The sequence below is a fragment of the Pogoniulus pusillus genome, chromosome 7, assembly GCF_015220805.1.
Source record: "Pogoniulus pusillus isolate bPogPus1 chromosome 7, bPogPus1.pri, whole genome shotgun sequence".
Classification (NCBI taxonomy): Eukaryota; Metazoa; Chordata; class Aves; order Piciformes; family Lybiidae; genus Pogoniulus; species Pogoniulus pusillus.
Window position 1 is genome coordinate 33,925,511 of NC_087270.1, and position 23,260 is coordinate 33,948,770.

The 23,260-nt window shown below is 37.4% G+C and overlaps 1 protein-coding gene across 1 annotated transcript; it reads right to left on the reverse strand.

Annotated features, from left to right (window-relative positions):
* Nucleotides 1–2,815: 2,815 nt before the first annotated feature.
* DDX1 (DEAD-box helicase 1) lies at nt 2,816–22,248 on the reverse strand. The gene is made up of 26 exons (XM_064146436.1): nt 22,163–22,248; nt 20,246–20,297; nt 19,255–19,318; nt 18,572–18,601; nt 18,220–18,316; nt 16,438–16,485; nt 16,248–16,331; nt 15,837–15,920; nt 15,353–15,429; nt 14,157–14,229; nt 13,992–14,068; nt 13,129–13,243; nt 12,654–12,792; nt 11,620–11,680; nt 10,451–10,549; nt 9,671–9,760; nt 8,915–9,103; nt 7,883–7,934; nt 7,284–7,430; nt 6,287–6,378; nt 5,680–5,752; nt 4,802–4,874; nt 4,648–4,690; nt 4,335–4,430; nt 3,465–3,585; nt 2,816–3,142 (listed from the first exon to the last, which is right to left on the reverse strand). Exons 1-26 carry the CDS (start codon nt 22,176–22,178, stop codon nt 3,012–3,014), a joined length of 2,223 nt encoding a protein of 740 aa, XP_064002506.1. The 5' UTR covers nt 22,179–22,248; the 3' UTR covers nt 2,816–3,011.
* Between the last annotated feature and the right edge of the window lie 1,012 nt (nt 22,249–23,260).

Genomic DNA, 23,260 nt, shown 5'->3' on the forward strand with positions numbered 1-23,260 from the left:
AAGTTTGTGCTCCACAAACCTAACAACTCTTAAGTTCTTTTTTGTTTAGGAATTTGTTTCTAAGGAGAAAAAAAAAAAACCGTGAAAATGTAATTGACCCGGTTGGAAGAAGTAGGCTGGTGTACTAACAGCCACTCATACCACACACGAAATACCAGCACCACCAAGAGGCAGTCAGTGATTAGTCAGTTAACAAAATGTAGCAAAACACACATTGGAACATCCATCCGCCAATCACACACAGAAAAACCTACATGTATGTCTACATTTACCTATGAAGATGTACAATTAGGGACTTCATTTCAATGATTTTTTAAAATATCATTTGAAATATTGGAGGGGAGACACACACAGGCTCTTCTCACTTGTTCCCTGTGATAAGACAAGGAGCAGTGGGTGTAAACTGCAGCATAAAAGGTTCCACTTCAACACAAAGGGAACTTCTTTACTGCAGCAGCCTCAGAGCGCTAGAACAGGCTCCCCACAGAGGCTGTGGAGTCTCTATCTCTGGAGACTTTCAAGGCCTGTCTGGATGTTTTCCTCTGTGATCTGTGCTAGATTGGATGGTCCTGCTCTGGCAGGGGGATTGGACTGGATGAGCTCTTTGGGTCCCTTTCATCCCCTAACATCCTGTGATCCTGAGAATATTCCCAGTGACACGATGTACATCATCTGACCCTAAAAAAATTTGTTCTTATGCATGTTAACTTCCAATGTGAAAACATCTTTGTATCTTAATTGTGATAGTGGAAACAAATCTGTACTTGATTCAAGAAAGGTAAAGCTTTTAATTGAAAGCATCCCTACCTAGATATGTGACTTACGACCTCAATGGTACTAGGTGTAAAGGACATACATGCAGAGAAACTGTGAACAGCCAGAGACGAATGTCTGAACTCACCTGGTATAATTATATTTAGCTTTCTATGTTTTTTTCACTTTCTCAATTTTGGGGTGGGGTGTCTTGTTTATTAACACTCTTGGCTGCTTTCCAGTGAAATGTCTAAAGACTTCTTCCAGAAAAGTTTGTCTTTGTAGTGTTTTAAGGTGGCAGTAACTGCAAGCATTACACCACCACCTCAGACCACATCCCTCAAAACAGTTGCAGGCAGTTTTTATATGCCAACTTATCTAAACACTTTTCCTAGAGATTACTGATTAAAGCAGCAAAGATTTTGTGGTTTAGCACTGTTAACCTTTGAATTGTCTAATCATTAAGTGCTGATAAAATTCAGTTTATCTCATACTGAGTTCTAAATTGCTGCCACATCAAAACGGTTTCAAACATATTGTGACAAAAACAAAACACAGCTGAGCTCTTGACATCTTAGTCAACTTGCAAAGTTCTCACCCACAAATTCTTTCCTCCTTGTCCCTCCACCCTACCAGTGTCTTGAAGGCACATCAGCAAAAGCCCCCTAAAGCCAAGTATTAGGCTGCTTTAGTAAAACCAAGGGCATACAAATTTAAGTATTGGCATGACTAAATTTTAATTTTTAGGACCGAATAAAGCCATGTGAAATAGCCATAATTGGTCTGAAGTTTGGATACTCAGTATTTTAGAGTAAAATCTCGAATAAATGTTACACTTTTAACAGAAAAGATCAATGCTGGCAAGATTTTAAATCCAGACTTATAATCTCCCCTGATTTAAAAGTGATCTCAAATTAAACACAAGTGTTAACTTTAACCTAGATGAAGCTGGTTTTACTCAGCTTTGATTTGCAAGCATGTATGATCCATTTTCTCCTGGATCTAAAAATTAGTTTAGGCACTGTAATAAATTGAAATTTGACTGTCTCAAAGCCAATAGCTTTCATTACTTGTTTGACAAAACCAATACAACAAACGGTAGAACTTTTCTTCCCAATGCTAAAAAGTATCCTGTGTATTCTCCTCTCCATCCTCTCAAGTATATCAAAGTCATTAACGATTACATGATAACCACTTTAGGATTAAGTGACACCACACAGTCACAGTAAATTTAATACTTCAACTTGTTTAACTTAATGAGAAATCTATGCATTTTATTATAATAGCTTAGACTTTGAATTTGCCCTCTCCAGGTAACACTACACCAAAAATAAATGCTTCCTGCTCAACCTTAATCTGGTTTTCACTGTTTTCTGCAGGCAGCCTAAATAGTTTGGGACTAGAAGTCCTCATGAGGAAAGCAAAAAGGTTACTTTCATTTTGCTTTGGATTATCAGGCAATGTTTTGCAGGCAAAGTCATTGAAAAAAAATCTAAGTATTGTTGGAGAAGCCACTAGTGAAAAAAGGAAGCTAAAAAAAGGTAAATTACAGTAGCTTCATCTGAACAACTTCAAGCTGCTTGAATGCAGCGCAAGAGGCATTAAGTATTTCAACCTATACTGCTGCATGAAAGATTTTCCTGAAGATGTATAAACTGCTTTAATACTAGCATGATACTTAACTATGAATGTAAGGCATTGTACAAGATCAATGTCGGAAGTTTCTCAACAGATTGAGGAACCTAGAATTATAGAATCACCATAGTTATCAGTCTAGATTTAGGGGTTTAGGATAACCAAGACCTTCAAATACATACTTCAGAAATGTTTTCCCCTTCTTTAGTATCTTAAACAGCTCTCTGCATATGAATACATCTTTAAAAAGCCCAGCACTAAAAATTACAGTATATAACTGAGTAATTTTAACATTCTCCAAAGAAAACAAAACTTACTTCAAGTTTGATTAACTGTATTTGTACTTTCACCAGAACTAAAAGCTGTGTAATGAATGATTCCATGAAGTAATCCTCACGGTAAAGGAAAAGTAGAGCAAAACAAATCATTTAATCTTTGATGGGTTTTATTTTAGTAAGACAACAACTAACATAGTTAACAATGCTGAACACGCTGTTCACCATGCAAGTAGTATATTTAATTTTAATCCTTTTCTAACTACAGCTACTCAGAGACAGTATGAACTTTCTGTATTTGCAGGGTAGAGCATTTATTAATCAAGCCTTGTCTCAAGTGTGACACAATCAGAATGTTCTGAACAGCTGGTTAGGAAGATAGCCAAGATGCAAGAAAGATGTCTGAGCCTCCTTTTCAAGGGCAGCCAACTCTTGTACTGTAGGTGCCAGAATATCCACATGGCCTTTATACAGTCCACCTGTTAAAAGAAACCCAATCTAAATGATGTGTTCAAATTGGTTTTTAGCAGAACAAATAATGTTCAACCACAGTCATTCAGAAAGTTAAAGTAACTTTGCTAACTTTTTTTTGGAAAAAAGTACAAATCAAGTAAACCAAACAAAACCACAGGTAAATGCACACTCTGGCCACTTGGAACCCCACAGACAGCAAACAGTATGTGCAGATGCCAGCAAAGATCTAGCAGGTTTTTTAGATCTATCATTCTGTAGTTATGCAGCAGGCAACCAAGAAACTGAACACTGCATAGCAAGGTAACTCAAAAGTAGTTAACTGCTTACCACCCAGAGCTCTTTTCTGGCCATATGTAACTTTCCCATCAAAATCATCTACTGGTACTTTTATGTCAGGTTCAACTTGGGCAATAGTGCAGTTCAAGTGTTCTTCAATCTCTCCCAGCAACTTAAAGAAAAAAAAAAGAAATCTTCAAGCACTCTTGTGGTTCAAGACTTCAGACAGACTAGCACTCTGAGCAATCACATTCAAGTAGTTTCAACAGAATTGTATACAGAGAAGAGTTTGGTCACAGACACCAAAGATACTACATTTTTTCACATAAATTAATGTGACAAGTTTATTTCCACTCTCAATGCCTTTTTACCCTTCCTAGAAACTTTTGTTTTACATACTACCCTACTTACGTGAATGAGGCTATTTTAATAAAGAGCTCACAGTCTAAGATTATTTTACCACAGATGATGGTAAAACCATTCAACCTTCTTTAACGGGAGAGAGAGAAGGGAAGGATTGTGAAATTAACAAGCACCCACACTTGGCACACAAGGCTCAAAGAAAGGAGACTTACTTGACACACTATTACCAGATTAGAGCAAAGGCAGTCTTTAAAGTTCTCACAGTTTTGCAACAAATGGTGTAACTAAAAACCTGCAATCTTAGCAACATTAGGGAAGACTATAAAGAAAATGAAAATACAACTCCAATAGAATTGACCAGAAATATTCAAACAAGCTTTTATAATTGAAGAAATGAGTTCTAGAAAGTGTAAAGTTTTCAAGTTTCTTCTTCAAAAAGAGGCAAGGGTTGTAAGTATCTCAAAACTAGCTTTGCCCTTCAGCTACATAGCTAAAACAAGAACCATATCCCAGTCTTTCAAAGGAATTAGAACATTCTGGTTAAACAAAAACATTTACCTGCATCTCATTATACCATATAGTACAACCTCCTTCTTCCTTCAGCCTAGTATTGTAACATCCTTTTCCACGACTACTGCATACATGATACCAAACCTAGAAATAAAGGAAAATAATTTCTAGACTTTGTGAAATGGTTTAGTACATGCATTTTGATTAATTACAGATCTCTGAATTCTTTCTTCATGTCATCTAAATTCCTTATCAATTAAGCAAGAACAAGCAAGCCATTTTCAAATGCAGGACGGATATCAGCTGTGGATAGAATTTCAGTAAATAACATCTGTTCAGTTTTGCTTTGCAGCATAATTACCTTTTCTTTCTCCTTTGCCACAAGGGAGATTGCCAAACCCATCCTGAAATACCCGGGGAGAAGGGAGACAGGAAAACGTTTCAGTAAGTACTGCCAGCTTTCAAAACAATAACAACATCAGAATACATGACAGCTACTCTGAACACATACATACCTCTCAGCTCTGCCTACTCTCCCAATTCGGTGAACATAGTTCTGTTTTTCATCAGGGAGTGTGACATTGATAACTGTAAGATACACACAGTCCAAAGAGAACACAAGATTTTCTCTTTAAAATTCATGAGCTAAGGAGTTCACAGACCAGACACCTAAAATAAATATGATTTTGACTGCTGCAATCCCTCTTATTAGCCTATACACATAATTTACGTTCTCTTACAGCAGTTACAAAAGTCATTAGTAAAATCAGAAAGTGATTAAGGTCAGAAGGGACTTCTGAACGTCATTTAGTCCAACCCCGTGCTAGGGAAGGAGCATCTTACAGTCACCCAAGAACAAGGTTTTGATTGCCTCCAGACTCCCTAACCTCTCTAGGCAGTCTTTTTCAGTGCTCTGCCACCCTCAAAGCATTTTTCCTTATATTTACGTGGGATCTCCTGTGCTCCAGTTTGCGTCCACTGCCCCTTGTACTATCACTGGACACCACCGAGGAGAGTCTGGCTCCATCCTCCTAACACCAGCTCAGTCTCTGCTTTGCCAAGGGAAACAGACATAGCTCTCTCAGCCTTAACTAAGAATACTCACTGCAGCATCTAGACTTAAGGCTTCCATTATACAACTGCTTTCTCCAGGATTAGTTTTTGACAAGAGTGAAAAAACCAAACAAAGAATGCCCATCAGTGCACAACATTATCAGGCATTTGAAAAGGTACAGTGAACAACCAAATTAAAAGCTGCCCTGTTCAAGCGTTGAACATGTATAGCTTTTCAAAATGAAGCCATAAGTCATACACCTGTTTTAACTAGTTGACAGGACTGCAAATATGCTGCTTGTAGGCAAGCCAACACCTTAATTTAGAAGTTATATCTTACCATACGGGACACCATGAATATCAATTCCTCTAGCAGCAACATCTGTGCAGATCAGGAAACGGACATCTCCTCTCTATGAAAACACAGTTGTAAAACAGTGTTGTGCTAAACTAAATAAAATCCCAGGCAATGAAACAGTAGTCCTTTGCTTTTACTTCACCTTAAACTGTCTCTGTACATTTAGCAACAGTTCAAGTAAAGCCCTTCCACAGCACAAGGCTTTTTGAGAATGAGTAACTTACTCAATTTACATTCTCATTCCATTCACCAACAGCACAAGGGAAGCATAAATAAAAAACTGTCTTAAACAAAATTAAACTGTCTAATATTTAAATAAGTAATCAAGAACAAAAGACTTCAACTTAAACAAACAGATTAAGTTATTTTATATTAGGTGAGTAAGCCCACCTATCCTCTCAATGAAAACTGAAAACTCTGAGACAGTATTGATTTTCACTCACAGAAACTGTATCTCAGAATTTTAGGAAGTGGATCACAGAGCATTTGAATGTAAGTTAATTTAAAGGAAGAACTAGTAGGACAGTTTCACATAGTATTTCAGATATGAGAAAGTGAGGGCAAAGCCATCAAAAATCTAGTATATCACCTTAAATCTTTCCAGGTTTTGCTTTCTTTCTTGAGGTTTTCTGTCACCGTGTAGACAGACACATGAGAACTGATGTCCCTTCCTATCAGGACCTGAAAAAAGTTGCTATGCATTAATAGCATCATATTAAAAGCTATGACACAATACCACAGAACCGGTGGGCAAAACTCTTGACAGAGCAAATTAATTTATTACCAGTTAGTAAGAATTTCTAATGATTGATACTGGCAACCAACAGTTAAACAAATTCCATTCCTCCCTCCTTGCCAGAGGTCTGTGCAGGTATGTCTCCTCATTTCTTCCTAATCTAAACTTCCCTGGTTCCTCTGAACATGTGTCTTGGCCTTTCCCCACAAATGTCCTCTTGTGTTTTCTCCCATGTTTCTCCTTTCATGCCTCATTAGGTGTACACTTCTGTGCACATGCACTAATCCTGTGTCACCTGCCCGTAGCAACTTTTTCTTACATACTTTTCAGCAGAGGTGCAAACACTATTCAAATTCACAGGATCACAGGATATTAGGGTTTGGAAGGGACCCAAGGAGATCATCAAGTCCTACTTCCTGTGCAAGTGCAGGACCACACAGTCTAGCACAGATCACAGAGGAATGCATCTAGACTGGCCTTGAAAGTCTCAAGAGACAGAGACTCCACAGCCTTTCTGGGGAGCCTGTTCCAGTGCTCCACGACCCTTACAGTAAAGAAGTTTCCCCTTGTCTTGAGGTAGAACCTCCTGTGCTGCAGCTTACATCCATTGCTCCTTGTAAATTGTTTCAAATTTGATAAAGTCTGTGAAGCTATTTCAGAGCTGGAATAGCTACACAGCAGTTCCTGCTTCCAAATCCTGACCTTTATGCCCAGTCAGTATTAAAAACCTAACCAAACCAAACCAGTTTTATTTGTGTGGTGACTGAGTACTGGTGATCTCTACCATGCAATTTTGGCTTTTAAATAAAAAGGAAAGCAAGCAGAGTAAGTTCTTTGTGAAAAATACTACCTCCTCCCTGTTGGATGAAGTACTGCTCCATGTTATCGCAATCCAGTTTTGTCCTGCAGAAAATAATGGCTTGGTCCATCTTGTGTTCTTTGATTGCACGAACAGTGTATTCTCCTTTTAGAATTTTAGTTGCCTCAGACCACATTTCTAAGTAGAAGTGGAGAAGTTATTTCAGTCAAATGATTCAAAAATTTGAAGAGGCTTTGAACAGCATAGATTCAAAGTTTTTTCTCTTACAGTAAACAGTTAAACTTTTATTAGAATTGCAACTGAGGTAGGCCTTCGTTTTTTCTTATTGCAGTCATGCTCCCCTGCTCCAAGGTAATAATACAGAAAAAAGAAAACTACTCAGGAGTCTCAGGTTACTGACACACACCAACAAACACTTGTTGTGTACATACCTGCTGAATACATTCAAGTCTTTATTGCACTCCCTTCCTCTCCTTAATTACAAAAATATTTCTCTTTATATATTCTTGTAGTCGTGAAATTTGGAGGAATTTGACACAAGACTGATATCTCCTGTGTTTTAGCTTTACTTTACAATGTTTACAAAGGCTTATTTCACAAGCTATTACTTAACTAGCACTGCTGATTACCTGGAGTGTTAGCGCCAGGTCGTGTATTGTCCTTTGCATGTACTTCATCAGTCTAGGAAAAAAAACAACAAACCACAAATAAGCCCTCCATTAGTTCATACTTTACAGAGAAAATACTTAACTCCACTAATCTATAATTATTAAGAAATTAAAGTTTAAAAGTACTATTAGAATTCTGTTCTCTCATGAAGAGAAGCTAATCTACTTTTAGCTACAGAAAAGTCAAATCTGTTCATAAAACAGGACAAAATTATTTATGTAGACACTCGACAGAAAGCAGTGAATAACAAACCTGAAAACAATATAATAAAAATGTGGACACAACATACAAACACAGTTGCTCTTTTCCCTATGCTATGCTGAAGCACAAAAGACAAAACCTGAGAGAAATAAATTCACACTGACTTAAAGGCTCCAGAAGACCTAACAAAAGGAGGTTCCAAAGATACTGAAGGGTTAAGAAAACCTATGAAGTGTAACTGCGTTAAGAGGTACTGAAAATGAAATACAGTCCCAGGTTATTCAGAACTCAAAAACAAACAAACACCTCTACCATCTCCCATGAACAGCTTACAGATTAAATCAGAATCTGAACTAAAGCCTCAAACGTAGCCAGAGATGAAATCCATTCCTTTAAAAATCACTCACCCCATGGAAGTTAGAGTGAAAATTGCTTTATGGAATGATCTGTGTTGGAAGGTTTACCTCCTCCTGATCAATCAGGACAGACAGGTACTAAATTAGGCCACAGAACATTACCTATGAAATGACTGAAAATGCAATGCAGTACTGTTGCTCTCCAGTACAAATCAGAATGTTACTCTATCAATATATTTATCAATCAAGTTTGCAAAACTGAGATGTTCAGAAACAGTGTTACATCATCTCCACTATTATCATGCTGACCACCACTGAAGAAACCACTTCATATATACTGAGCTGGCAAAAATCCTACAACATTAGGCCCCAATTCTGAAAGTTAAATACGTAAATATGGACAAATAACATCAACTTTAACATACAGACACTTACTCTGATATGATTTTTGCCAAGCCTTTCCCAGAGCTTGTCAGCTTTTGGATTTACAGGCACAACCACATGATGTACAGTTTCAGGGACAGAATCTTCTCCTTTCAAATCAACCCAGGTGGGAAAATGCATGATCTTTTCAGACAGTTTCTTCACATCAAAGGAATGTAGCGTTGCAGAGCACACAATCACCTGAGAAGCAAAAATTCCATATGGATACTACTGAGTATCAGATTCTCTCAGCAAAACCCATCAAGAATAAGTGGAAAAATGTTATGCAGTTGTTGAATAGCACAATGTAGCACAACAGAATAAGCTAAGTCTCTGACTGGCTTTCCTCATCACAGGAACCAGGCAGCTGACAAGAGTCAAGACACAAAAGTACTTAACCTTGCTCTCACAAAACTCCAATCATTTAAGGGGAAGAAAGCAGAATTGCTGAGAGCTGATGAATTGAGATTATTAGAGCACTGGAAATTATAATGAATGTAGTCAATTCTTCAGGTATGTTTAATAATATTTGAGTTTACATATAAACGCTGTGCCCCAAGATCTAAAAACACATACTCACAGGAAACTGCCAAACCAAATGAACAAATGTTAAGTTTGGACAAGTGATAAATCCTACTTCAAAGAAGCAGGCTCCAGGCTATGAGTCAATCGAAAGCAGCGCACAGCATTCAAAAACCCCCAAGCAAATGAAAAACGAAGTCAAAATCACCACCAAAAAGAACCCTAAACAATGAAAAAAAATTATACCTGAAGTCTCTTTCCATCTGAAGTTATTTGAGGAATTTGACTGTGGATCCTGTTTATGAAGTCTGAATAACCTTGGAGAAGAAGTCCATCCTATACAGAAATAAAATAAAAAACCAAACCTGTGATTCTTCTCTGTCATTTCTCAGTCTATTATACATGAGTTAAATAAGCAAAATATTTGTAATTTCAGATGTTATCTCTTTTAATTAGCTCTTCAGATCAATGCCTGGCTGGGATATTACTAATGTAGAGATTAAAAAAAAATAGTAAAAAAGTGGAGTATTTACAAGTACAGCTGCTGTGCTTCACAAGAAACAGAACATCTGTCTCAGCAGCTTCTGCTAGCTAATACCCCAATGCATTCTCAACTTTGTGATTTGTCAGTTGCACTTGAAGACATCAGAGGGGGAGACACTGATTTCCCAGTACATTTGCTACAATATTCATGGGCCTCAAGACCTGCTAGACAATCAAAAATGCTGATCTCATTTTTGTCCTTTCAAGTTCCCTGTATAATGACACGGACAGACTTCACTACCTTGTGAATAAAGCCTGGAATACATTTCTGTATCATAATAACAACCCAAACAACCTAATAGTTTTATTAGAGAGGCTAGAAAGGGAAAAGACTTCACTTTGGTTACAAACATTAGCTTGGAATAGCCTCTAGGTAGCTAATTGTTGTACTCATGTACCAAATGCTGCAGAACAATCATGTTTTGCTGACTCTTAGGAAATGTCATACTGAACTTCAGAACAGAGCCTAAGTTCTCTACGTACAGCTTCATCAAGAACCAGGAATCTAACTTGAGATAAATTCAGCTTTCCTGTTGAGACCAAATCATCCAATCTTCCAGGAGTTCCAACGACAATATCCACCTGTGAAATAGGCAAAAGAACAAATTGGTCTGATAACTTAACTACAGGCATTACCAGCTTAGTCTTGTTTGAATATTGAGACAGTTTTCAGTATAATGTGCTGCATTCTATTAATTATAGCTCCACAGAAGTCCAGAATAATTTGCCTTGGATTTGCTTTAGGTAGCTGCCCACTAAAATCTTTAGTACCTTTAAAGAGAGAGATTCCACAACCTGTCTGAGCAACCTGAATTTTGGTTCTACAGCTGTTTCATCAACAGAATTTTTCTTTGGCAAGGAACCTTCAATTATTTTGGGACATGTTCTGCCCTGCTCCCCTCTCCTGCCACACAAGCTGTTAAACTTTGTTATCTGAAGTCACAAAGACTTGTTTTTAAATGGGGATAAAATAAATTCAGCTTCTCTCCCTGTGGCAGTACACATCAAGTCTATCCACTATAAAAATAACATGATTTTGCCAGATGGCAGGGTTCACTGCCATTAATTTTAGCATGCACATGTAAGTTTATCAAGTTCAAACTTACTCAGGAGAAAATGTGTATTTTACCACCTAAAATCACTGAAAAACTTTTCAGTAGTGATGTGGTCTTAATTCTGAAAGAGAATCTTAAACAAAAAATTTTACTATGCTATGCCTACAGCACAACTGAATTGATTATACATCCCATGCTACTGAATATACATCACTTCCTTTTATGTAGGACTGATCTGTGGTGTAAGTTGATGTTGGTAGCTGCAGGTCAGCTGTATTCATACAGAAGTTAGCAGAAGTTAACATGAAAAATCTGCCTCAATTTTATAAACCAAAGAGACATGGCAATAATTACATTTTGAAACTTTCAGAAGTACTCGGGCTTCAACAGAATCTGACAAAGGATTTTAAGTGTATGGTCAATTGTCTTTGAAGTAAAGGAACACATGCTAGACCACTGCAACAAGAACTTGCCAAAAATTGCAAAATTTGTTACTATCAGGTTTGCAGGACTTAAAAGTAGATCCATTGCTATTTCTAGCAACAATGAATTATTCATAATCCAAACTATTAAATCATGAACAAAAATACAACTTACTCCTTGTTCCAGTACAGAGAGTTGGTCTCTTGCAGCAACTCCACCAATAATTAGCAGTTCCCTAAAATTAACATTGATACACTTAGACATTTCCTGATTTACTTTATTCAGAAAACATACTAAACATCTTGTTGAAAAAGGGCTTTTTTAATAGCCAAAACCAGCTCTGAAGAGTAGTTTTGAGAACAAAACAACAGAAAGAAATTAATATTAAAACTTGGCTGTTCATAAGTAGCACACTAAATTTTAATTCCAGAAGTGAAAGTTTTGTAAATCAATTGTATCTTAATGGGATTCCTTGATCATGGTCATATTAATGCGTTTAAGCAATTTAATTCTAAGGATTAGTCTCTTAGAATTCTCAAATATAACTCAGTTTAGAAAGTTTCCTGTGCTCTTGAAAGTTAAGATACCCAAGTAACAATAAACTGAATGAACTTACATTACAGCTTGCCTCTCCCCATTGCTATGTCCTTGCCATTCTGACAAAAGCACTCTTATAAATGGATTGAATCTTGGATATACTTAAATTTTATAAGCACAGTGAAAAGAGAAAATAACTCTAGACTAAAGGAGCTTGTAGATGATTCACTGTTTGGAAATCCATCCTCATGCTAATCACATTTGTCCTCTTAGCATACTAATATAAAAAGAGCAGACCTTGCATGTAACTATTTGTTTGAGATGGAAAACAATGTGAGCAGATGGGAAGCACTGGAAGGTGCTCAAAAAGGAATGGCAGTAAGCAGAAGATATGCTTTTCTTGCTTAAAACCATTAGGTATCATACATGTTTGGTAATTTGGATCAAAAAAACCTAAACACATCTGTCGTACCAGAAGCAGACTTAAAAACCCTAACTGACCTGACTGTAGTTGAGAAGTAAGAAGGTTGGTTGGTAGCAGGTATCAGTAGGCTATTATCAGTAGCACTGCAGATGAGGGTCCACTCAACTATGAAGAGAAACATCACCCCATCCCCCATGTCAAGTCCATGAACACCACCGTAAACAGAATTGTAACAGATCCTTGTTACCTTAATTTGGGATTATCGACGTATTTTTTGAACTGCTTCACGTTGTTCAAAGTCTGTTCTGCTAGCTCTCTTGATGGTTCTACAATCAGTGCTTTTGGAGCATTTGGAAGGTTCTGTGTTTGAACGACTTGTGCATTTCCTAAGTCATTAAAAAAAAAGTCACCAAGAAATTAAATTCTTATGCTGGATTTTTTTTAAACAGGAAACATGCTTGGATTTTCTACTAATAATCTCAAACTCCATGAACCCAAATGCTCCATTAAAGGGTGATGTTTGACCATTATTTAAGCCACTATTAGTGGCTTAAAAGAAAGAAAGTTTGAAATACTTCCCAAAAAGCACTATTATACCAATCTTACTGATAGCAGCAAGACCTTGAATATGACAGTAATGAAGCAATTTAAGTGATCAGAAGATGCTTGGTCAAAAGAAAAAATTAATACACAACCAAGAGAAGTTTGCAATTCTGACCTACCTGAGTGTTGTGATTTTACAACACTACCATCAGGAGCCTTGCAAAGACCAATATAGCCATCTTTTGGTGGAAACTTGAAATCTTCTTCACCAAAATTGAATTTCAATTCAGCATTCTAGAGTTTTAGAGTAAAGTCATACAGAGAGATGGATATCAGTAAGACACAAAATGGAAAATAATTCTCTAATTTCCTCATGAGAAGAAAGATGAGAAGGTGGCATTTCTTCCCATTCCCCATACATGTTGTGTGTCATTCTAGCTCTTAAAACTTTCTCTTTCTACATCAGAACATTCCCACATTTACAGACACACGTAAACATTGTTTGAACTTTCGTTTCAATGACAGAAGATAATTAAAAAAAGAATCCCAACACCAAATCTCACATTTTTGGACTTGTGCATTTCTGTCTGCCAGAAGGTTTTACTAAAACTCTTACTTGGCAAGAGATTATCCCAGACAGACTGACTCCAGAAAGACATGATTACATTGCTGTAATGGTAGAGTTGACAATAAAGGGAATAGGAATTTTGACACTTTCATGTTATTTACTTTCATCTGCTGAGTCAGTTTGACAAAAGCAAGACAGTGCCAGCAGTCAAAATTACTTGCCCTTGTTATTTTATCTTTCTATTAAAATCTAAGTACTTAAACTTGAATTTAAACATTTGATACTTAACTGAAATGGTACTCAAAGCTAACACACTGTGGTGACCACTCCGGTAGTGAAATACCAATACACCAAAAGGAAAAAAGGAGCTTAACTAGTGTAATTGTAGGCAGGTATGCAAATACAATACATAGTCAGTTACCAGAACTAGAATCAATTTCTTCATATTACACATCTGTGACATTCCTAAGTTACCTTCAGCACACAAGCTGCAAAAAGTGCTTGGTTCTTTAAGTGTGGTGGGATTTCGAACGCAAGGCCAAGGTCCTTCCCTGAAAGCAAGGTTAGTTCAGTCAGTCTCCAGAGCATGTGTGTTCCTCTTCTTGTCCCAGTCCCAGTAAGAACATGACTAAAACTTACCATTTTTGGAAAACTTTATTTGTCCTTTATCTATGTCCAGATAACACCCAATTGTATCATGCATAGTGAACTCCTGTAACAAAAAGTTTGTAAAGCATAGACATTTTAGTGTTCCTTGTATTAAGAAAACTTATCAGCTTATGCCTATAATCTATCAGCTTTTAGTTTTCCCACTTGTTTCTACTAAATTATAATTTTTCACAGAAGCAAATTCATTCAATACCACCACTGTAAATGGCATTCAGACTTTTGATTACAAATCCTCAGTAAACTGTCAAATTTATCTTAGATGTTTAAACGTTTATTGCTACTTTAAATTTATTTTAAAACCAAACACTCTGCCAATGATAAACTTAAGTAATTTACCTGGAAGTACTCTACATTATGGAAAAGTGCATTTATCTTGCTTTCATTAGCTAATATAAATCTAGGCTCAGAGAACCAAACATGGTGACAGAAACATATTTTCACAATTCAAAAAGGCTTAATACTTGCAGGATATGTGCATGTTATATACACTGAAGTACTTCTTTTAAATAACTTGAAGTCTGTTCACTGTAAATATGTTCAATAAAATCTGTTTATTATAAAATGTTTCCAATTTTAACACCTCAGAATTCACTACTTCAAGAAAGCTACAACAGCCATGGAAGTTGCAAGTTTATGGCACTAGTAATTCATTAATACTACAAAAAGACTTGAGCTTCTGATGCATCATTCACATTATTATAAATTATACTCTCAAAATCCACCACATATATTCCCATTAGACATTTATAGAGGTGTACATTAAATTAAACAGTTGTAAAGGCAAACTCAACTCAGTAGCCTGAAATAAGAGCATGACTATCTAAATCTTATTACCATTTAAGTATCTGTTTTGCAATATTAAGAGACTTGGGTGATTACTTTAGCTAGTAGACAGGATGTAGTGCCCTCACTGAGACATTCACTAATGCATATAGATGGGCTGATGTTGTTCTAACAAAGACATATATAAAGTCAAGAAATAAATCCAGATCAGTGAAACTCTAACTTGTTATTACATACACAGAAAAGGCTCATCTTTCAACTAAGAGTCAATATTATTTGCAGTTCAGTCACAGTCACACAAGCCTCAAAGTGATAACTGCTTTTGTTAAACTTATTAATCTGGTTTTATCCAAAAATGCTGCCAATTATCAATAAAAGCTTACCTCACCATAGCTGTCAAACTGTTTGTTGTGAGATTTCTTACCCGTGCCACCAAAGCCAAAGCCAAATTTATCAGTGCCTGAAGACAAAATAGTGTACACCTATTAATATTTTTAAGAGGTTACATTTTCCTCTCTTTGCATAGGCAACTGAAACCTCTGGCACTACCGCAAAAAAAACCAAAAGCCAACACCACAACAAAACCTTACGGTGCTTTGATATATGCTAAACTAGTATTTTTGTGTATTAGTTCATTTTACTAGTCTCTAATTATCTTAATTAAAAGACTTAAATAAAAGGAAAAAAAAAGATAAATCAGAATATTGAGAAGCATTGCTGCTGCAAATATCCTTTCACAACAACATCTGGACAAAGTTTTAAAGTCCCCTGTACTGCTAGCCTTCTCTGCAAGACTAGAACAGGACTCAACCATTTAATGTAAATATGAAAACTGCCTACGTGATTTTTTTTCTGAAAGACACTCACCCAAATCTAATGAAGCCTGCATAGTTGACCAACCAACTCTGCACAAGCCTTGGTCATGACAGGAAACCTCGTAGTAGTATTTTCCTTTAAAAGAGAAAGACAGTATCCAAAACAACACCTAAATTTCACTTTCACCAAGGTGTTTCAGTTCACCTACTTCCAAGACCATGCAAATTTAATATTTCCATTCCTGCTGAAGATGTCATGAACCCCTTTGTGTTAGTGTGAAATGATTCTTAGATACCTATGTATGTTATGAAGTTGTCCGATTCCAAAGTCTTCAGCTAGCAGTAAACTGAGTAATGGCACATTTACTTGGACGGAATTAAGTTTTAAATACAAACACCTACATTAACAATGAGTGAAAAATGGTGTTTTAACAGCCTCAAAACCCCATCATTTTATATTTACCTTTAGTCACGCCTCTTGTTGCTCTGCATCCATGCCATTCTTTTACCTCCCTGCTTTGACAACACAAACCATCCGATCCAATTGCTGAAATTTACAAAGACAGCTTTAGCTAAAGACATTGCCTAATTGCTTTCAAAAGAAATTTTCATATATTTTTTCTTTTCACCAAGCAAACATTTGGATAACTCACCAAAAGCTGATCCTCTATCATATGGGTTCATCTGCCATTTATTGAGCACTAAGTTTAAAAGACGGTAACAGAAAAAGCATTAAACCAAGAAAGCAAGCCTAGAAAACTCAGATTAGAGCTCACATTGCCTCTACATTGCCTTATCATTCTAGGGAGACAGTTGTAATTAATTCGAATGCTACTCACAGAACATCAAAATGAAGGTTTACAACTTGAAGGAGGGGTACAGATTAATAATGCAAAGCTATTTTATGAAAATCAAGATTAGTAAATTTGATCAGCAAGTTTGCAGATGACACCAAGCAGTCTCAAAGTGCATCACTGCAGGTTTAGGCTGGATATTAGGAAGAAATTCTTCACAGAAAGAGTGACTGGCCATTGGAATGAACTGCCCAGGGGACGGGGTGGAGTCACCATCCCTGGAGGTGTTTAAAAGGAGGATGGATGAGGCACTTAGTGCCATGGCTTAGTTAATTAGAAGGGTTAGGTGACAGGTTGGAGTCGATGATCTTAGAGGTCTTTTCCAACCTGATTAACTCTGTGATTATTCCATTTATGAGAGCACAGATTATTTAAAAATACAACTGAAAACAATCAAGACATTTATAAAATAAGCCACACTTCTACATTATCACAATGAAATTCAGCTAGAAAATATTCAAAACTGAGACCAACAAATCTGAAATGGATTTGCTATTTCTTTTTCAAGTTTGCATTAAGATATTCTTCAGTTAAGAAGGCACTACTGAAGAGTTAAGACATGTGCACCCACAGTGCACAAAATTTCTTACTTTTTACATGCTACAGAAGATGCTGCAATGAAATTGAGAGGTTTCAAAATATAAGGATTATTTTGTAAAACTAGATGACATTTCAATTAGAATTACTAAGTATATTTACATTATATCCTTTCAAGAAGGGCTCTGTTTTCTAAGTTGACTGTACTGTCAGAACTGGAGCAGCAGTTATTCTCATCTTTCAGCTCCATTATTTCTGTAACCTCTTCAGAGTCTTGTTTGTGGCACTACTGTCACTTAAATCTCAATCTAGGAATATCTCAGACTGGACACAGTTACTAGCTTTCAAACTGTAATTTTATTTAAACAAATATACAATAGACCTTTAAATACTGTGAAAACATTATCACAGCTACAATCCATTCCTGTTCAGCTCAACATTTACTAGTTCTAATCTGCAGCAACTCAAGATGTTGTTACACAGCTTCCAAATCTAGCCAGGTGCCAAAAAGAATGCAACAACTTTATTCAGGACAACAAAAATCAAAGTCAATACAGTGCTACCTCTTCAACATGGAAATAAGTTAGAGCCTCAAATTGATTTTTGCTCAAGTTCACTTAAGAGGCCCAAATAACTGTGTAGTGACACTGCTGACATCCTATCTATGCCTACAATTGCAACTGGAAGATTTCTGACCTCTAGGCTGCTACCAACTGACATCCTACAAGTTATTAAACTAGGTTGACTCAGAGCATTGAAGTATAAGGTGTGGATCAGACAGCCTTAAGCTGATGATAATGAGTGTTACTAAGAAGATTGCAGTTAACACCTTAATTCTTTTCATGATTCCACCAGTAAATTTATATTCACTGTTCTGTAAAAAACTAGGGTGACAAGATCTCATCTATGTTATCCTAAATTAAGGACAAAACCAATATTCAATGGTGAATTAGGCTAACTTGACTCAGGGAGGTGATGGAATTGACATGATTAACAATATGCAAAACTTGGAGTATGACATAATAAAAAAAACTGAAAACTTACCTGCCCCACCAGTTTTAATAGTAGCTTTCCCTTTCTTGCCTTCCATTTGATCCTTCAATGTTTCATAAACAATCTGGATAACTGGAATGCTGAAAGCCTAAAATGGGAAGTTACATTAATTCAACAATTTATACAGATCTGTGGTCAGCTTAGTTTTCAGATGCAACAGCCACAATCAGAAACACTCCAAAATGTGTCTACACGTGTGTCTGTAAACAGTACTAATTAAATACAAACAGAGAATCATGGAATTGTTGCTTATTATATACACATGCACCCAAACACACACACGCACCACTTCTCACCACTTAAAAGACTTATACTTTCTATTTATTTATATTTCATTACTTACACCAGTTTTTCCACTCCCTGTTTCAGCAGCCTATCAGAAGAAAAATATAAGACTTTAATCAGAATTGCAACTTACCCTGTAAGGACAATTTTACAGTACTACTTTAAGCTACAAAGTTTACTTTGACTTCTGCATAATACGGGAGTAATGCCACTGATGCACGTGAATTACACCCAAAATCTCACAGAATGTCACCAGATAAACTATCTGTGCATGCCCATTTTCTGGAGGCACTACAGAAGATTAAAGGAGTACTGTTTTGGTTTCTGAATCAAAACCACAAGATATCTGTAAGAGACTTGATGAGCAAGGCACACCAATCTGGTACCTTCAAGGTTATCAGTACTGAAGCATTTGAGCAGCCAGTGTCAGTCATGTTCCATGCAAATCTATGTCATGTATTTACAACAAAAAAGGCTAGTAAACGAAATCAGAGAGCTCTCATTCATGTGGCAGTATCTGTCCAGTAGTCAGAAAATAAAGCCTAAAAATAATTCATTCTCTCTGTAAGAGCAGATGGAAACACATCAGGAACTCTACGAGGTTTTTAGCTAAAGAAGGTACTTCCCATTAAGGATGGCCAGGAGACCTAACTATGGAAGCTTCTGAAAAGAAGGGAATTGACTGTGCAGACAATTAAAAGGCATAAGCTTCCTAGGAACAAGGCAATCCTGCACACATACCATAAGTACATCGCCACCTCCCAGAATCAGTGGGATGGATTCTGCTTGGATATCTGTAGGAAGACTACAGGAAAGAACACATTAACAGAAAGCTATGTTATCAGTAGAAAAAAAGGATTTCTGCATACACAGGAACTCACAGAAGCCAGTCATCTGCAAGATGGAAAATAGCAAGTAAATGCTGCTCTTCTTGATTTGCAGATAAGGAAGCTAAACAGATTCCATTTATAAGGAGACCCTGGAATGGGAGATGTACTTTGAGAGGAAGTGCATGGTGAATTCAGCTGTACCATGACAATTTGGCTGCACTTCACATTGCTATGATAAACCATAAAAGATACAGATTAATTATATGTCCCCTGGCTTCCTTTCACCAAGCAAATTTTATTTTTATAGCCACTTGTAGAACACTGGTTTACCAGATTTGCACCCAGAATTGAAAAAGGAAATAAAGATAACTAAATGTAACCAGCATTTTCAGATCACAGCTATTTAATACCATGCATATAAGAACAGAACTAGATACAATAAGGCTGTCCGTACTGGTAGCATTATGAACGACAACTCAAACTCTGAAACCACGTGTTTGAGACAAATTAAATATGTGAAACACTGACACACAAGACACTCTGAATAACAAATTCAGGCCAATCTAGAAAAAAAATAATATCAATTATGTGATGTTACTTCTTCAATAATCCCACAATACATAAACAAACTGGATGCACAGAAATAGAAGCTTTTATCAGACAAATGGTAACGAAAGTACAGTCAGTCATGCTTTACTTGTCCAAGTTTAAACGTTAACACTGCAGTCATAATTCATCTTCAGGCATTCACACTAAAAGTAAGTGCATGAGAAGCAATGACAAGTTAAGGGAACATGTATCTGCTTTGTTCCAACGTGACAGCAGAGGTATTTTAAGAAGCATGTCATAGACTGATGAAAGGCAAATTAGATTTTGCCAAGCTCAAATGCATTCCTACTTACAGCCAGTCCATTTCCTCCACTGCTTGAGCTATCTCAGGCATAACACCCATTTCTGTAAGATAAGAAAAAAAACCAACAAACAGTGTTATTTACTTGAACACAGTACAAAAGATTTCTAAGGGTAAACACTTCCAACTACAGACAAAAACATAGCCTTCTCCACAGAATAAATAGTAAGAAACATTGTCCCTTTCCCATACACATTTGGCAATTGTCCCCACTTAGAGCAGAGTAACTCATGTATACACCAAGCACAGGAGCAGGTGCTGGCACAGCAGCAAACGCAGTGGGACCCCAATACCATATCAAGGATAGAATACTTATCTTTCCACATTTAAGCAATTGTCTGTGCAAGCAACATTGAAGACTCTGTTAGTCGCAAACATCCTAACTCTCTCCTAGAGCTGAGATGCAAAAAGTTTTCAAAAAGTGAGAATTTTTTTTCTACAGACTTAAATCTGAGATGCCTAAGTTTCTTTTGATGAAATCTTGCCTTACACAGTAGATGACACTTTGATTTTCGATGCTACTAATCACATTCAGCTTTGAAATATTTTTTTTTTCCTTTTGTGTCCCTTTCCACAAACTCCTACCATAAAATCACAGAATCAACCAAGTTGGAAGAGACCTGCAAGATCATCCAGTCAAACCTATCACCTAGCTACACTTCAGACAAAAGTTAAATGATTACATATAATAATGTCTGTATTTTGATTAAAAAACAAACAAACAAACCAAACCCCCCAAAAAAGAACCCACTGCTAGTCAATAAGGGCAAAAAGAAAGAAAACCAAAAGTAACATAAGTAATGTTATTATACCATCAAAATAATACTTTAACTAACTCTATTTTTAGACCAATAGGGTTACTCCAAATTAAAGTATAAATATGCATCTTTCTAAAGGGAGCTTCTACATGCTGGCCTTTACACTGTCACATATATCACACATATGTATACACAAAGCTGGACTGACATAAATGGAGCTGTACAGCCAAAAATTATTCTTCCTTTTGCTATAAGAAGTATTTGCAACATGATTTCAGAAAACTTTAATATTTTGAAGTGCTAATTTGTTCTACAAGATTATACAATCCATATAAGGAAAAAGCAATAAAATTTGCTATTTCCTGCAAATCATAGACAATGTCCTACATTATTTTGTAAGCTTTTAATACACATCCAGTTCATATAGATTAATTTATTATGCAATACAAGTGTTTAATCAGACAATGGTACTATGACATTTTCCTCAACTACAACCAAAGTAATCCCTCTGTCTAGCGTCTAAATGCATCTCTGGATGTACGAAGGAAGCTTCAGCATTTCCCCTCATGATCCCTCTAAACAAACGAATTAAAAACCTTATATTAATTGAAACTTTAGAGTATCCCAACGCTTGCCACCTGCGTGCCGAGGTACAAAACCCGATGTTTCCTCTATCAGTTTTCAGATTACACATGTATTTCAAACCGCATCACAGACCAGAGCCACAGCACTGCGGTACACCGAACACTTACAATCAGTTTCCTCTTACAGAACCGGCCAGCCTGAGGAATGAGTCTGACTTTTAAGTAACGCCATTTGTCGGGCACGAACACATCGTATATGCAACAGAATCAGCGAATCCACTGTGATAACTACTTCTGAAGGCCGAAGAAGATCGAGAAGGTGGAAAGAGATATGACCCTACAGGCCTCTCGACCCTAAACCTGCTACGTGGTAGTGACAGACTGCAGGGAGCCTGCACCGAGGACAGGCCCGAAGACCTCCGCACGGCGCTAACGGGCCCGTTTGCCGCTGCGAGACCGGGAGCCTCCACCATCACAAACCAACAGCAAGTCTAGGAGCGTCAGACTCTCCCCGAAGTTTGCTGCGGGCGATACGGCCAACACCCCCCGTGCCCCAGCACCACGTACCCGAAAACGCCGCCATCGTGACACCGCCAACGCCGCCGCCGCGCACCACGGCCCACAGTGCGCAAGCGCCAAGCTCGTCCGCTGGTTTTAGGCGCCGGATGGGAAGCAGGAGGCGCCGAGTCCGTTCGTGGGTTTTTTTTGATGCCGGGTGGAAAGCTAAAGGCACCGCTTCACGCGTTCCGGCTCGTCTGTGCACCCTTCGGGCACCGGGACGGGCGTAGACGTGACCCTACAGCTAACACAGCAAGTGCAAAATCCATGGAGGAGTTATTTTTGCTTTGTATTGCAGATTTTTAGGGTACGCTTAGATAATAGGCCTGGAATTTCACCACTTTTCTGAGATCATGGCATATTTTTTTCCCAACCGCAAACCACAGTTCGAGCACATCTATGGTACTGGTGCTCATAACCTGTGTTTTGAACACAAAGCGTGTGTTTACAACGGGAATCTGCTTTACTCTTGCACACAGCACTGGTGTCTTTCCATTTCATTGATATAGTCCACATTTGCATAATTTTCTGTAATTAATATGTTTGGCAGAAACTGTCTAGGATTTTATATTGGCAAAAATACCTTCGTACACAGATAACACACCAATTAACTTTTCTAGACATGTTAAAGGGGATACATCCTTCTCCAGTTTTCAAAGAAATCTTTTTCTAGGATAACTGCTAGTGAAGTTTAAAAGCAAGACGGAGAGTGAGGTTAGAGAGAGAGATGCAGCTCGGAGCTCCCCAGCAGGAGTAGCTAGCTAGAATGTTTTGGTGAGAAGAGCTAATTACAGGCTGTGAAAAGGAAAACGATGATGTCTACTTCACTCATAGGCTTGATGAGATGCATAAGAGCAAAAATCAAAACAGATAAGGCACTATTCCTGCTGGGGAGCTCCGAGCTGCATCTGGCTCTCTAACCTCACCCTCCGTTTCTCTGACTAATCCACTTTGCTTCCTAACCCCCTGGCTGAACCTCCATTCTTCCTTGGGACTGGGGTAAGGTTGGTGTGTGTGTGGGGGAGAAGGTAAAAGGGTAGTTGGGAGCCCTTCCTGAGGACTCAGGTTTCTGGGAGGGGAGTTGTGTTTCTGTATTACCTTTTACCT

Coding starts and splice junctions, on each gene's coding strand:
- DDX1 (XM_064146436.1), bottom strand. Junction 18,317..18,571: donor CAGGGAGTGGAAAAACTGGT/GTAAGTAATGAA, acceptor TTCCCATTTTAG/GCTTTCAGCATTCCAGTTAT. Junction 4,691..4,801: donor AGAGTAGGCAGAGCTGAGAG/GTATGTATGTGT, acceptor CGGGTATTTCAG/GATGGGTTTGGCAATCTCCC.